This window comes from Rhinatrema bivittatum, chromosome 10 (assembly GCF_901001135.1).
Source record: "Rhinatrema bivittatum chromosome 10, aRhiBiv1.1, whole genome shotgun sequence".
NCBI lineage: Eukaryota > Metazoa > Chordata > Amphibia > Gymnophiona > Rhinatrematidae > Rhinatrema > Rhinatrema bivittatum.
This window is the reverse complement of record NC_042624.1, coordinates 108,668,345-108,683,722: the sequence shown is the minus strand read 5'-3', so window position 1 is coordinate 108,683,722 and position 15,378 is coordinate 108,668,345. Positions and strand designations below refer to the sequence as shown.

The 15,378-nt window shown below is 45.7% G+C and overlaps 1 protein-coding gene across 1 annotated transcript; it reads right to left on the bottom strand.

Moving 5' to 3' along the window:
• Nucleotides 1–782: 782 nt before the first annotated feature.
• LDLRAD1 (low density lipoprotein receptor class A domain containing 1) lies at nt 783–12,483 on the bottom strand. The gene is made up of 6 exons (XM_029618860.1): nt 12,335–12,483; nt 8,758–8,821; nt 7,241–7,381; nt 4,993–5,130; nt 2,004–2,132; nt 783–1,178 (listed from the first exon to the last, which is right to left on the bottom strand). The coding sequence occupies exons 1-6, from the start codon at nt 12,353–12,355 to the stop codon at nt 1,036–1,038; spliced, it is 636 nt and encodes a 211-aa protein (XP_029474720.1). The 5' UTR covers nt 12,356–12,483; the 3' UTR covers nt 783–1,035.
• Nucleotides 12,484–15,378: the final 2,895 nt, after the last annotated feature.

Sequence of the window (15,378 nt, the reverse complement as noted above, 5' to 3'; positions counted from 1 at the left end):
TTAACCCTTCTCACACACAAAAATACAGAGGCACAGGCATGCTCTCACAGAAACCCACACAGGCATTCACAGCCATACATACATCCACACCCACACCCTCATACACAGGCATTCACAGACATACATACATACATCCACATCCACACCCACTCTCTCATACACAGGCACTCACTCTCACAGGGCGAATCTCTCACTCTCACACACATTTTAGACCTCTTCTTCGGCGGCTGGCTGTAGAGCCGGGCTTCTTCATCTGCCCGTCAGCTCAGGGAAACGTCGGCAGCACCACAGGGCCTCTCTTCTTTTGCCGCCTGCTCTGGAGAAAGGCCGGCACCGCAGGGCCTCTCTTTTGTTGGCAGGGAGTAGGAATCCAGCCAGCATGTTACTTATGCGCGTCGCCGCAAGACCGCGGCAATGGCACCCCTCCCCCTGTTAGCACCCGGGGCGTACCGCCCCCCCCCCCCCATACACCTCTGCCTAAGCTCACATTTATTTTACACTTCTAGGAGATGCATTAGTAGATCTCCAGGGAGCAAAAAGGGGCAACTGCTGTGAACGACTATTACGTACTGTAAGTCGCTTTGGTGAAAGTGTCAGCCAGGGGTTGCAGTAGTATCATACTCAGCGCGAGCCTGCAGCCTGTATTTCCGCGGTTTTAAGACACGCTGCAATTTTTTTGTGTCCAGAAAGGTAAGAGAACCTGAAAAGGATGTTTGTGGTCAAGAATCGTGTGGCGGTGTAGACCTGTCCCAGTGAAGCTGGCGTTTGTGTTACTTAAGTGATTTTTTTGGCAGGGAGGGGGACAGGAGACGGAACAGTTTCCTCCTCCTCCTCCTGCTCTTTTGGGCTTCCAGCTCAGTCGGAACCAGGGCTGGAATCCAGCGCCACGAGTCTTCACTCACACAACTACTCTCCTGCGTGATTTTGAAAAGGCAAAAAAATAAAATAAAAAAAAATTAGCGGGTCAAGCTTCTAAGGGGTGGAGAGGCAGTGGAGGAAGTCAGGGCAGTTGCATTGGCTGAGGGGCTGAATGTCTCACTTGGGGCAGATGTACTCATCGGACCAGTCGCTGCAGTGCTGGGTTCCATCTCTGCAGAGGCTTCGGGGGATGCAGGTGCAGTACTGATAGAAGATGGAGGTGCAGCTCCACCACCGGGGTCCACAGGGAGCGCAGTCAGCTGCACGGGACAAGAAAACAGAAGAAACTGGAACATTTACCACTGGCATTATTCTCTTAAGTCTTTGTTGCAGACGGTGCCTAGGCCAAAAAAATGATTAGCGAGTCAGGCTCCAAGTTACCAAGCCAGTTCTTTACTGGTACATACCTGGTTTACTAAAGCCACACCTTTTGTATTAGTGTCCAAATAACAACTGCAAAGATTATTATAGGGCACCAGCCAGCATGCCACAATAATCCCATCATACTCAGCTGCTCAAGGCTCCACTGGTGTCATATCATTTGGTATTTCTATATTACCTTTCCAATTTTACCTCAAGGCACTTTACAACTTTTTTTTTCTGGTACAATAAGTCCTTGCCCCAAAGAGCTTACAATCTAAGTGGGTACCTGAGGCAACATGAGATTACACAATTTGCCCAAGGTCACAAGGAATGACAGTGGGAGAAGCAGGATTTAAATATTGATTTAACTAAGCCACACTTCCTCCCTGTCAACAAAAGGCAGTTTGTAAATAGATCAGAGCCCTTGGTTACCATGCATGGCTCCTCAAGGAGCTTGTGTGGCTACATAAGTTGTTTACTGCCTTAACACACCTCTCCTGCCTCAATGACTTTCAGGCCTTTGTCCTGTTCTTAAACTCCTTCAAATGCTCTTGCTGCCTTCTCCATTTCTCTTTTCCCCGTTCCAGAGCCATGAAACACCTCAGACAGGGTAAGGAAAGATATCCCTCCTCCCTCACTTTGGAGCCATCAGCCAGCTCTCTCTCTGACTGGCCCCTCCCACTCCTTTCCTAGCAAACGAGAACTGGAGAAATTCAACTCACAGGAACCCGTTTCATCTGAGCAGTCTCCGCAGTTGTTGAACCCGTTGCACTTCTGATTAATGTAGATCCAGTTCTGGGGATTCCCACACTTGTAGATGAGGAAAGCTGGGAGGCTGTTCGGCAGATTGCCTACAAAAGAAAAATGCTTTGGTGTAGATACCAAAACAATCTGCAAGTAACCACTGCACATAACTACGGTGGCTGAAAAGTACAAAATACAGCCTTACATGTATACATTTTCATTCCAGGCAAGGAAGCTCCCTGGTTATCTAGAAGGGCTTTGAAGCAACCTGACAGCATACGGAGAATTGCTTTATATGTCTATAATGTCCTGGCCAGGGTATTTTACATCACTGAGGCCTGTTATTTGTGTAAACTTACAAGACTGCCCAAAATGCAAAACCCTTATTATCCAGCATTACTTGTATGACTTACGTAAAGTCGGGTAAAACTAGAGCTGGGAAGAAGAAATTGTTTTGTTTTGTTCCTGGGAGGCGTTTTCCCACAAATTTCATTTTGTCTAGAAACGAAAAAAAAAGAAAAAAAGAAATGGGGCCTCCCAAGCCCCTCACTCATCTCTTCCCATCCAAAAAAATGCCAGGACCAGGATCCTCCACGGTGCCCATTTACCCGGTCGGGGGGGGGGAAAGAATCCTAAGCCTGGGCCTTGCGTAGGGCTTAGACCAAGGGTGTGAGAGGTTGGTGAATGGTGGGAGTTTGTGTGTGTGAGACACACTCTCTCTTAGGGCTGATACAAGGGTATTAGATGCCCTCAAACCTTACAGCCTTACATTCCCCCTTCCTTCCCCTCATTATTAAAATGTATGCTTTATTTTCCATTTTAAAATGTATTAAGTTCCCCAACCTAAAAAGGCAGATTGCATATGGAAAATAGACATTAAAGTACAATCTTCTGAAGTAAAAATATCACTTACAACATATATATTATATAGGCATACACTGCAAAAAAAGACACTTTCAATAATAATAGTTTAATAGTCTTAATAAACTACATTTCTCATAGTAATCAAGGCAGTTTACAAGATCCCAGGCCTATGGTAAAGTGCACTGGGTGTGGACTTGGCCCTCAGAAAGCCAGGAATAAACTGAACTACAATTCCAATATAGTAAGCCTTCCATATCATAACTGCCAGCACTCAACCTATGAAAAAGCCATTCTGCAAATATCACATCAGGCCCTAAACACCAATACACCTCCTATTGGGAAAACAGATTAAAGCCAGGTTGTTGTAAATCCCTATACAGAAACTACATGCTAGCAGAATACCTAAAGCCTCAGTCACACATGCAGAACACAGATAGACCCTCATAAAATACAGAATAAAGAGATCATAAAGTACAGACAGAAACGTGCAGACAAAAACTGAACTGGAAATCACAAGAAGACAAACTCTGTAAGCAGTGCAAACACAGTCAAGAAATATAAAACATTAAACATACCAATAAAAAAAAGTCAAAGCCACTGATAAATTCAGCCAATTAAAACATATATAAAAATGTTTAAAATATTACCAAACAGTAATAAAATATTTCTAGACAGCAGACAAGTCACAACCAATAATTAAAACTAACAAGGATAAAAAATAATCTCCCATTCTCCATATGTGGGAAGTTTAGATTTCCAGTCCTACTGAGATTGTCGTGGATTGGAGGAGGGAGCAAAAATTTTAACCTCTCTCACACACATATGTACAGGTTCTCTCTCACACACACATACACACATGTGCACAGGCACTCTCTCTCATAGACACACACTTACACACACAAACACCCTCTCTCACACACACACCCTCAAACTCCTCACTTCGATCGCTCTCTCTCCGCCATGCTGCAGTCTGTGCCAGCACCGCCGCGGGACCTTTCTTTGATGTCACAAAGCCGAGACCTATCTTGTACTGACAGGGAGAAACCCTGGCAGCACGTTACAATTCTGCGCCACCGCTCAACACCGGGACCTTTCTTTTCTTGACAGGGAGCTGCTCCTCGCTGCCAGAATTTGCCTGCATGAAGGGTGGGGCGGCTGTGGCAGGAAGTTTTCAGGGGGCAATTCTGCCGCCTCTAAATCTTGCCGCCTGAAGCCGCTGCCTCACCCTGCCTCATTACAGAACCCCCCCCTGGGTGCATGGGAGACGTGGAAAGTTCTAGATCTGACACAGGAAGGAACCAGTGCCGATTTCAGATTTTGCCCCTCCTAGGCGCTGTTGGTGCCGACGCCCCTGCCCCCCCCCCTACCCAACATTGACAAGGTCTAAGGCACAGACTTTGCTCTGCTCTGTGTGCTCCAGGCTTGTCTCCTCCCCTCATGACCGAAACAACAAGAGGAGAGGAGCGGGATGAAGGAGCAGAGTGGCTTTTCTTTGCTCCCTGCTGCCGTTTACTCCGGCCTCACCTCCCTCCCCCCTGTAGAGATCAGGAAGGGAGGGGCCGGAATAGGGAATGGAACAGTTTTTCTTTGCTCTGCACCTTCAAACCTTACTCCTCCCCTCCCTTTCTCTGCACTGGAGGGGAGGGAAGGGTTGCAGGAGGAAGCAGAAGGCTGATGAGAGAGGTTCAGCACAGCTGGAAATCCCGCCGCCCCTCAGATTCTTGCCACCCTAGGCACAGGCCTGGTGCATCTACAGGCAAATCCAACCCTGAAAAGAAGAGAAATGAGCCAAGCTGGTTCCCACACTGCACGGAAAGCTAGGAACCAGGATAAGGTGTTGATCAATAAGGCGGCTCCTGTTACCCATCTCACAGGCTCCAAATGATGAGGCAGACCTTACACCATTTGTTAAGCAGCGCTCGTAAAATATCCCATGTAGGGTATTTCGCACAGAAAAAGACCACATCGTTCTCAAAGACAATGTAGAAAAAAATTGTACTAAAAACATACAGAAAAGCCTTCATGCGCTGTCCCACGGTCCCATGCAGGTCCTGCATCGTTTTCTACATAGGAGAAAGGTGGAAGCAGAAAAGAAATACTCACGGCACATCTCAGTTTCTTCATCCTCCCCGTTGTCACAGCTCTTGATTCTGTCACAGACCTGTGAGGCCTGAATGCAGGTGGTCGCATCGTCGCACAAGAAGCCTGTCTTGTTATCTGGGGTTATGCACTGCCGGCTCACTGAAGAGAAAGCGATAGGGAGAGCGCTGGAAATGTATCTTCATGGACTTATAGACACCTTATCACTGGACAAGCGTCCCCAAATTTACACCATTTACAGACTCAACGTCATCTGGAAGCTGAAAGGAGGGACGTTTTCAAAGGATGCACTTCCAGCTCGTACTGAAATTGCCTAGCACAGAGATTGGGGTTTTGAAGGACCAAGTCCACAATTGTTTATTTTTTTTTAGATTCAGAACGAGTGCCTGCCCGGCCTTCCTCCGCTGATTGCGATCTAGCTCCTGGCTATGCATCCTTAAACTGTACATATAACCCAGAATCTGGTTACAGCTGGACAGGATTTATTTGGGCTAGCGTCCGAATCCCTAAGAAAAGGAACATCTGGGGAAGACCAACAGAGCCAAAACGCAAACATACAAGGCAGGCTTACGCCACTGGCGCTGCTGTTTTGCCAGGTTTTGTCACCCATAGGCAGTGCCATGGCAGTGTTGGCACATGACCCTAAAGAAAGTAGAGGCAGCCTCCTCTTTTGTCTGCAAATTTGGGGGCCCCAAACGGTCGCCTCTACCTAAAATCCAGGCCTGCATTTTACTGCATTTCTCAAATTACGGCCCAGATGTGAGAAGAGTTGACACTTGATGTGGTAAGCTAATGGTATTCTAATGTATTGGACTTAAAAAAAAAAAAAGAGTGCTAACCCAAAAATGCACAAATAAAAATATGCTTGGAGTGCACCAAACATGGTTTATGCACATCGTTGTGTGCAGAAAATAGGATTTGTCTGCATAAAAGTGGTACGCACAAAGTACGAGTTAGGAGCATAAAAGTTGTGCTCATAAAATTTAGGTGCACAAAACATATTGCATGCGCTTAAGCCATGATTTATTCACAGAGAAATGCTTTCAGTACAAATTGTTTTATGCGCACAAATCCCAGGAACTTTACCCAGTCTCTGACCAGGAGTTACATTTCCAACGTTAAGAAAACATGAATTAAGCCTACGCACCTCTAGGCACGGGAAGCAATAGCTAAACTTTGATTAACTAACATGGGGTTTGCATGGAGGAGGTCTAATTTGCGTGCACATTTTTGTGTACTAAACTTCTTGTTAAATCAGGAGTATGCACACAAAATCTGAGCAGAGCCAGGCTTTAACATGTGCGCATGGCCAAGCGTCCCTTATTACACTGAAGCCATGGACTGCAGATGTTAACGAGCAAAGGAGTGAAAGCTGCACATCTTATTTCAAGGCCTTTTCTAAACTGAAGCTTAAGATGGTGACCTGGAAAGGCAGGCGTCCATGGTTTGTCTGCTGCCTGGTAGGGCAGTGGGATTTCCGCAAGTTGCAGGGACGGCGTTAGCCTAGGAGAAAGGGCAGGTTCACCCAGAGCCACCCACTTCTTAGGGGGCCTAATGAAATTAAAATGTCTAAATTTATGCCCATTGCCCGCTGCCCTGGCCAACTTAACCTCCTAACACTCAAAGTTAGGCACCTGAAACCTTTGAAAGTTGACTTCAAATTGATTTGCCCAAGGTCACAAAGAATGTCGGTGGGGGGAGTGGGATTTGAATCCTCGTTTCCCTGGTTCTCAACCCATTGTTCTAACTACCAGGATACTCTTCCTCCTCCTGAAAATAATGGCAAGCTATCTCACTGTACATAAAAAGGCAGTGGGGTGGTTTCTCGGCTATTTTGCTATGTTGCATGCCTGGTGCCTGCGACATGAAGTCTGCCATTAAAGCCGACAGTAGCCCAGGAGAGCTAAGTAGCATGGCGGGTGGCCAGCCTGCCCCCAGCATACAGCAGTGCAGAGGATGGCACCTCAGGCCCCCGCAGAATAAAACGCAAGGGGCATTGTGGGAGGCCCAGACCCTGGCATTCGGCAGTGGCGGTGGAGGGGGTGGCATATTCAGGAGGCTATCGAGGCCCTAGCAAAAAAGAGGCCAGCTGGACCAGGGCAGCTTTCTGGCGGGAAGCTGCACGACGAAGCTCATGCATGGGGCGAGGGGGAAACGGCTGGGGCCGAGTTTGCCACTCATTAGCGACGGGCCCTTTTCAGCTAGCACGGATGGATAAATAGGGAAGGGCGGAAGAACGAGCGAGTCTGACCTGGAGAGCGTGCCGGGATTCCAAGGCTGACGGCGCAAGCAATGACGGCAGCTATAACTCCCAGCGCGAGCAAGGCGGCCGCGGTGATGCAAACGCACCTCCGGGAACAGCAGGCGGCACTGCAGGTCTCACAGCAATCCGCTGCAATAAATATAAAGGACACTTTAGGAAGAAAAACGCTCGAATAAACAATCCATACGTAAAGAATTGCAGAACGTAGGCGCATGGCTTAAGAACACATTGGCCACAAACCCAAAACTGCACTGCAGATCCGTGCTGTGTGTTCACACAGGATAAAATGTGAAAATCAGAGCCTCACTAAAAGCAGCAGGCACAAAAAGTAATTAGTCAGAGATGCTTATAATAAATTGGAATACCTGTCGTAGTCTACAGAAGTAAATGCAATCATTAGACATCAGGGTACATCTGGAAACGCCCATTACAAAGAAAAATCTCTCTCTCCAAATACTCAATAAAACAGTTGTGCAAGGTTGGTCTGTTTCTTTTTTAACATATGGGGGAGCTCCATTTGTCCGTAAATATGCTTTAAGTATCCGGAGTAACCACGTCCCCAGCCCTTTCTCTGATATAAGGAGCTGTACTGATAATTCCCTTCAGTGGGAAATTAAATAAAAGGTACCTGAAAACAATGGTGTCAAGGTTAGTAGTCAGAGAGGAAGGTAACATTCACACCACCATCATCATCATCATCATCACATGCCAAAGACAACCTCCTTTCACAGATCCAACAAGGGGAACTTGCCCCTCTCACGCGCTGCACGCAGTCCGTGGGCTCAGAAGCCGTCGGGAGGTAAGGATCCTAACCGGAGCTTCCAAAATCAGGTCTGCTCTGTTTTTATTTTTTCAGGATCTCTGCAAGGAATGTGCTATGCACGCATTTGTCCAATAACCAGGTTAGATACCCTAAACACCCAGTTCAAAAGCGCCCGACCTGGAGGCTACGATTTGAAACTAAAGCTTGGAGTTTGGGGCTTCATTCTGCTACAGTTTTGTTCAACCACACGAGCTTGCTATTCTCGCTGGAATTTGGAAGAGCGGTTATTGCTGTGCAGGTGAATTTTCAAAAAGGAGTTTATGCGTGTAAACGTAACACACTAGCGGAGCAATTTTCAAAAGCCATTTACTCAAGTAAAATGCACTTACGTGGGTAAAGCCTATGGACAATTCAATGGCAGATATTGTAGCAATTTTCAAAAGTCCTCTTACTCCAGTAAAGGGATATTACACATGTAAAACCCAGTTTTGTGCGTGTAAATGCTTTTTAAAATCAGGCCCTTTGCCAGGGCAGTTTTCCTGCAGCTCCTCTGGGCTTCCAGCCTCTTTTGGGCTACAGCGAGGTGCGCTGTCTGTCACGGTTGCATGCTGGTTCCCAGGGGAGCAGCAGAAGCCAGGCCCGGGAATTGGACCCCCAGCCCTTCTGCGTGGCAGTGCACAGAGCCACCGACCTGGCCTCTTCTCTGCATTCTTATTAAGGAAAGAGAATCCTTGCCACTCACCTTCATCTTTTTCTTCAGAGAGCATGGACACCGTTGAACCAAATGAGGCCCCATTCAGACTTCTCTAAACGTAAAAAATAGATTTATAGACACCCCCCTTGTTCATGATCGCTTCCTTAACACGTAAAAATAGATTTATAGACACCCCCCTTGTTCATGATCGCTTCCTTAACACGTAAAAATAGATTTATAGACCCCCATGTTCATGATCGCTTCCTTAACATGTAAAAATAGATTTATAGACCCCATGTTCATGAGCACTTCCTTAACATGTAAAAATAGATTTATAGACCACCCCATGTTCATGATCGCTTCCTTAACACGTAAAAATAGATTTATAGACCCCCCATGTTCATGAGCACTTCCTTAACACGTAAAAATAGATTTATAGACCCCCCATGTTCATGAGCATTTCCTTAACATGTAAAAATAGATTTATAGACCCCATGTTCATGAGCACTTCCTTAACATGTAAAAATAGATTTATAGACCCCATGTTCATGAGCACTTCCTTAACATGTAAAAATAGATTTATAGACCCCATGTTCATGAGCACTTCCTTAACATGTAAAAATAGATTTATAGACCACCCCATGTTCATGATCGCTTCCTTAACACGTAAAAATAGATTTATAGACCCCCCATGTTCATGAGCACTTCCTTAACACGTAAAAATAGATTTATAGACCCCCCATGTTCATGAGCATTTCCTTAACATGTAAAAATAGATTTATAGACCACCCCATGTTCATGATTGCTTCCTTAACACGTAAAAATAGATTTATAGACCCCCCATGTTCATGATTGCTTCCTTAACACGTAAAAATAGATTTATAGACCCCCCCCCCATGTTCATGATCGCTTCCTTAACACGTAAAAATAGATTTATAGACCCCCCCATGTTCATGAGCACTTCCTTTTTTTTTTTCAAATTCCAGTTCTATCAGAGCTGGTTTTTACAGGCCTGTGGTGCTATGAGGATTCAGTCACCACTATCCAGGGTTCTCCCCCCATATTTTTACATCTTTTTCTGCAGGGCCAGCCAGCTGTAGAGTAACCTGCACAGAAATAAGAATTGGTTCCTTCCCCCCCAACCTCCACTGCAAAACAAATTGCAGCTTCACTATCTGCAGCTGCTCAGGAATTTCTACCCCACCCTATCCCTATCTCAGTCTCTCCTACCCCTGTGATAAATTTAGGTTTTTACTAGCCAGAAGCATTGTTGCTGCCATCATCCCTCCATCCCCCTCCTGGAAGATCAGGCAACACTGAAGTCTGCGGGTCTATACAGGATGGAGCAGAGCCCCAAATTAAACCCTGTACCTCAAGTTCTAGAAACATTCCCTGCAGCCACAGAATCTCCCCCACCATAGGACTTCCCCCTTCTAATTCACAATACAAATAAATAAATAAATGGTTCGTTCTGGTGCCACTTCAGTAAAAGCAATACAAACTCCCTCCGGTATGAGGCATTTTGTGAACTAAAACAAAGCTCTACAAAAAAGTTACTCGGAATCAGGATACCATATCTGCCATACCAAAACAGCAATAATTCCCAGGACTCAAACAGCATCAGCCCTACTTATGAAAAGGCAGGGCTGCAAATATTACACCAGATCCTAGAACACCAATATATCCACCCCACTGGGAAAACAGAGAAAGCCTGACTGCTACAGCTCCTTGTACAGAAACCACCTCATGGTGCTCATGCACACAGAACACAGACAGACAGTCACCGTATGCAGAATCTGTGACCACAAACTAGAAATAGAAATATGCAGGCTAAAACAAACAGAAACCCAAGAGCTGTGTGACATAGGAGGAACCCCCCCCCCCAAAAAAAAAAAACAAACCCCCAAACAAACAGAAATGTAATTCCTCCTGTAATATGCCAAATACACAGATATCAGAGAGACATTCTCAAAGCTAACATTTTCTAGTCACTAAACTTCACATCCCTTTGTTTGCTGGGCATTTTATTTTTGGAATCACATTGAGCCTGGTATCTTTTACCCAGTTTCCTCTATCTGTCTTATAATTCCTTTTTCAGGGTCTCCTTCCCATTTTGTTTCTTCTACCTCTTTTAGAACATAAGAAATTGCCATGCTGGGTCAGACCAAGGGTCCATCAAGCCCAGCATCCTGTTTCCAACAGAGGCCAATCCAGGCCATAAGAACCTGGCAAGTACCCAAAAACTAAGTCTATTCCATGTAACCATTGCTAATATCAGTGGCTATTCTCTAAGTGAACTTAATAGTAGGTAATGGACTTCTCCTCCAAGAACTTATCCAATCCTTTTTTAAACCCAGCTACACTAACTGCACTAACCACATCCTCTGGCAACAAATTCCAGAGTTTAATTGTGCGTTGAGTAAAAAAGAACTTTCTCCGATTAGTCTTAAATGTGCCACATGCTAACTTCATGGAGTGCCCCCTAGTCTTTTCCTTTCTTCTAATTTTTCTCCATTTCTCTCTCATGGCTAGTTTTTATTCCTCCATCTTCGCCAGTTCTTTCTGTCCAATCCCTACAACTCCCTAATTCTCCCCTCGATGGATCCCTCTCTAAGCCTTCCGTCTCCAATGATCTGGCTCCCTTGTCCTTCCTCTCAACAGTTGCCTCCTTTCTGGCTCTCTTAAAACCTCCCTCCCCATATCATTCCTACCTTTGATTCTTTTTCCAGTCATCCCACTCACTTGTCCAACCATTCCCTTTTCATTCTCACCCCTTCCAGTCACTCTGTCATCCACTCCCATCATCTCTTTGCATTTTCCACATCTTTTGTCTTGCACCCTCCCTCAAGCCTTCCCACCTTCAGTCTTACTCCTCCATCTCTCTTATGCCCATTTTCCTTCCCAGTCCTGGCTCCCTCACTTCCGCTCTTGCCTGCCTACTAGTTTTCCACCTCATCCCTTCCATTTCCTCCCCATCTCTCACTAATTCCCCAGCCCTTCACAATTTCCCTCTCATCTTTCATCTAAGCCTAGAGTAGACCATTTCCCCTGTCTGCACTCGCCTTCCCTATTGACCTCATTTGCTGCTGTCATTTAATACATTACGCTCTCTCTCTTTAATTGCTAACTTGTTCCTAAGAGAGACCTGGGAACCATTACATGGAGAATCAGTTTTGGATGCTTCTGAAGCAAAGCAGATGGATAAGCCAGAATTTCACAAAAAAAAAAGTTCTTTAAAAAATGTTAACAAAATATAAAGCAAAAAAACCTTTATAAAATAAACAATCCCCCCCAAATCAGGAGGAGGCAATGTCAGTCCTGGAGTGCTGCAGGCAGATTTTGTTTTTAGGATATTCACAATGAATATTTGCATGAACTGCCATCGTTGTATGCAGATCTGTCTCATGCATATTCATCGTGGAAGTCCTGAAAGCCAGGCCTGCTTGTGGCACTCCAGGACCAGAGCTGCCTATCCTGCCCTAAATCTTGCATTTTATTCCATCAAATCCTGCTTCTCCTCCTTTTCTGCCAGGGTTTAAAATGTCAGAAACAAAGAGCCCTATCATGACTGGTAATTGATTGCTGAATCCTACACAAATTATTTTTGTGCATCAGTGAGGTTTACCTGAGGGTGAGTTCTAGTCATTCTTCATGCACACAGCTCCAAGAGGTTTGGCACAAATAGCTTCAGCCTGCTCTTCAGTTCGGATCACTTTTTTATAGGTAAAACTTATCATGTGCAAATCCTCCCTCCTAAGCTACACCTTTCATAGCTTGTTGCATGGTCACTAAGGGTGACAGATATGAAACGTACACACCCATATTAAGTATAAAAAATTGGCAAACTGTCAAAAGCACAAACAAGCCCGTTTCGAATAGCAGTCAGCAACTGCATCCTGATGCAGTTTAAAAAAGGGGAGTACATCTGGCTTCTGGGGGTGAAGGTGAGAATTTTTTTTCCTTTTACTCCTTTGTACTTCCAGCTCACCTGGAACCAGGGCTGGGATCTGGTGGCCTGGGCTTTCATTTGCAGTTACCAGAGGATTTTTTCCTACATTTGATTCTCACCTTCTTCACCTCCCCCTTCATGCGTCTAACGTGGTCATTGCAGTGATGGACCTGGGTCAGGGGCCAGCCCCCAGGACTCCTTCCAGAAGCCTGTAGTTATGGGCCCTGAATCCAGTCACCCTTAAGCAATGCCCACAACTCGTTCCTCCAAAGGGACCATGAACGCTGCCTCTGCAGTATCAGTGTCCCCTGCCCCAGCCCATCCAGGGAATGGAAGATTTGACTTAGGGACTGAATTAAGGACTTTCTACGCTTTCTCCCTACTGGGAAGTAACGTAGCTTGGAAAAGGGTAAAAGGTTCACCCTTTTCTGCAGCACAGAGAATGTCCTAGGTCAATGGTTCCCAAACCTGATTTAGTGGACTCTAGTCAGTCACGTTTTCAGGGTACCTGCAATTACCATGCATGAGATAAATCTGCACTCAATGGAGGCTCTGCATACAAATCCATCTCATGCATATTCATTGCAGATATCTTGAAAACCTGACTGACTGGGGTCTCCTAGATCGGGTTTGGGACCCACGGTTGTAAGTAAAGAGGGAGGTTTTGTGATTGGGTTCTGCCAGTAAGGAAGTCTTACTGAGGAAAGCTGTGTAGACTCTCCCTTGGTAGGGAAGGAGATTTTAGGAGTACGAAGAGTAAGACCTCTTCAGGTTCAAGACTGATGCAAGAGCATTATGTGCCCCACGCAAACCTTCAACCATGCACGTCCCCTACCCCAATTCACTTTCTGACCCTATAGTGTAGCCTGGAACATTCCTAAACCCCTGGAAGCCTCTGCTAGGGAATCACAAAACTCCCAGAATCCTCTGCAAGGAGGGACTCTACATTTCTACTTTGCTTCAAGAAAATCCTAAGGTCAGCAAGAAGTAAAAAGGCCGAGAAGCAGTATGAAAAGGCCTGTAAATCTTGGATACAAAAATAAATGAGACCATGAAGACAGATAAGAGTTTGTAAACGTTACAGCCTATCAGAAGGGTGTAACTGTACTGTAAGACAGGATAGGGAGGAAAGGAACAAGATGGTGTCTCATGAGGAGGGATGCACATCCTGAGCTGATGTTGAAAGCAAACTGAGCTGGCTTAGTGAGATGAAAGAGAGAAAATGCAATGTTAGGACTCATCCATCCTAGTCCTCTCCGTGCTTTGTGAGCCTGATGGACATATTTGCCCAAAGCGTCTCAAACCAGAAATCCATGGCGGTAGTAGGATCCACTTTGCTGCAGCGAACATCATTTTCCCAAAGTTAGGTGCACCCCAGCAGTTCCCAACATGGAGAGAGTTGCAGCCCGCTGGCAGGATCGCATCACCACTGTCATGATTTTCCGTGATCAACAGAAGAAGGAAGCTGAGGTCAGCTTCTCTTGTTGAGGATGTTTTTGTAGATGGAGATGTCCCAAGATTTGTTTTTTTTAACTTGGTCAGTCTGGCCTTCCAATGGAGTCTCAACCCTGGATGATGAATACCTTGCAGCCAGTAGATATGGCCAGGGCCGACGCATCCCAATAGGTGAACTAGGTGGTTGCCTAGGATGCCAGCCATTACGGGGTGGCAAAGAACAGCCATGTGGGGCCACGAGTGGAGCCCATCCCATTCATGGTCAAGAGTAGACACTCGACGAGCTGTGAGCGGCGTCGGTCCTGCTCTCAGCAAGAAATACAGACATTCAGCAGGCCGCGAGCAGCACCCATCCTGTTTGTGGCCGAGAGAAGCAAAGACTTGGCAGGCCACAGGCAGCGCCTATCCTGCTTGCCGCCAAGAGAAGCAGATTCTTGGCGGGCCACAAGTGGCACCTGTGTGTGTGTGTGTATATATATATATATATATATATATATATATATATATACACGAGAGAGTAATGGTGTTAGTGAGAGAGAGGAAGGGAACCTGTGTAAGGGTGCATGTTTGAATGAGACAAGGAACCTAAATGTGTGTAAGAGTGAAGGAGGTTGGGGCCAGAGCTAGGCCCTGGACCTGGACCTGGGGGGGGGGGGGGGGTGCAAGGCAGAAGATTTATCTAGGGCACCTACTACCCTTGCACCAGCCCTGGATATGGCTGCATATAAGGCTTGGTTGGAGCAGGGTCCAGAAGAGCAAGTGAACAGAGATGCATCTGGAGGGCTGGCTACTGCGAGAAAAGTGAGTGGTCTTGCATTGGTTAGCTACTGCAACCCTGGAGAATGATGGTTGTAAATGTTTTGATAAGGAGATGTTCTGGAATATTTTGTTGAAGCAATGCTGTCAATTGCAAACATTTAAGATTTGGCTCAGAGGAAGATTTCGGAAGATGTGGGAGAAGTACAATCTGCTAAGTAGTTGCATTTGAACAGTTTAGACATTTCTCAACTCTTATAAATTGCAATGGAAGCTGAAGATACTTCTGCAACAGTCTTGGTGTCTTTTGTTTTACACTTCGAAAGAGGTTTATTACTTAAGACTTTTTCTTGTCATAGAAAGAAGTTATTTCTGGAGTTAAATTGTCTGTCTTACCAGATATTTCCAAGCATAAATTCTTTCTAGCTCGGAGGTCTCTTGCCTTTGACAGGAACTCAAGGTTTTCCTTAGGTCGCCTTGAAAATGCAGCAAGGACTCCTCCTGGGCTG

What these genes read in the sequence shown, in the direction of transcription:
- LDLRAD1 (XM_029618860.1), bottom strand. Translation starts at nt 12,355, where the DNA reads ATGACTAGAACTCACCCTCAG. An exon ending in TGAAGAAACTGAGATGTGCC is followed by an intron (nt 2,133 to 4,992) that starts GTGAGTATTTCT and finishes TTTCTTTTGTAG; the next exon opens with GCAATCTGCCGAACAGCCTC. An exon ending in CTCAGATGAAACGGGTTCCT is followed by an intron (nt 1,179 to 2,003) that starts GTGAGTTGAATT and finishes TGTCCCGTGCAG; the next exon opens with CTGACTGCGCTCCCTGTGGA.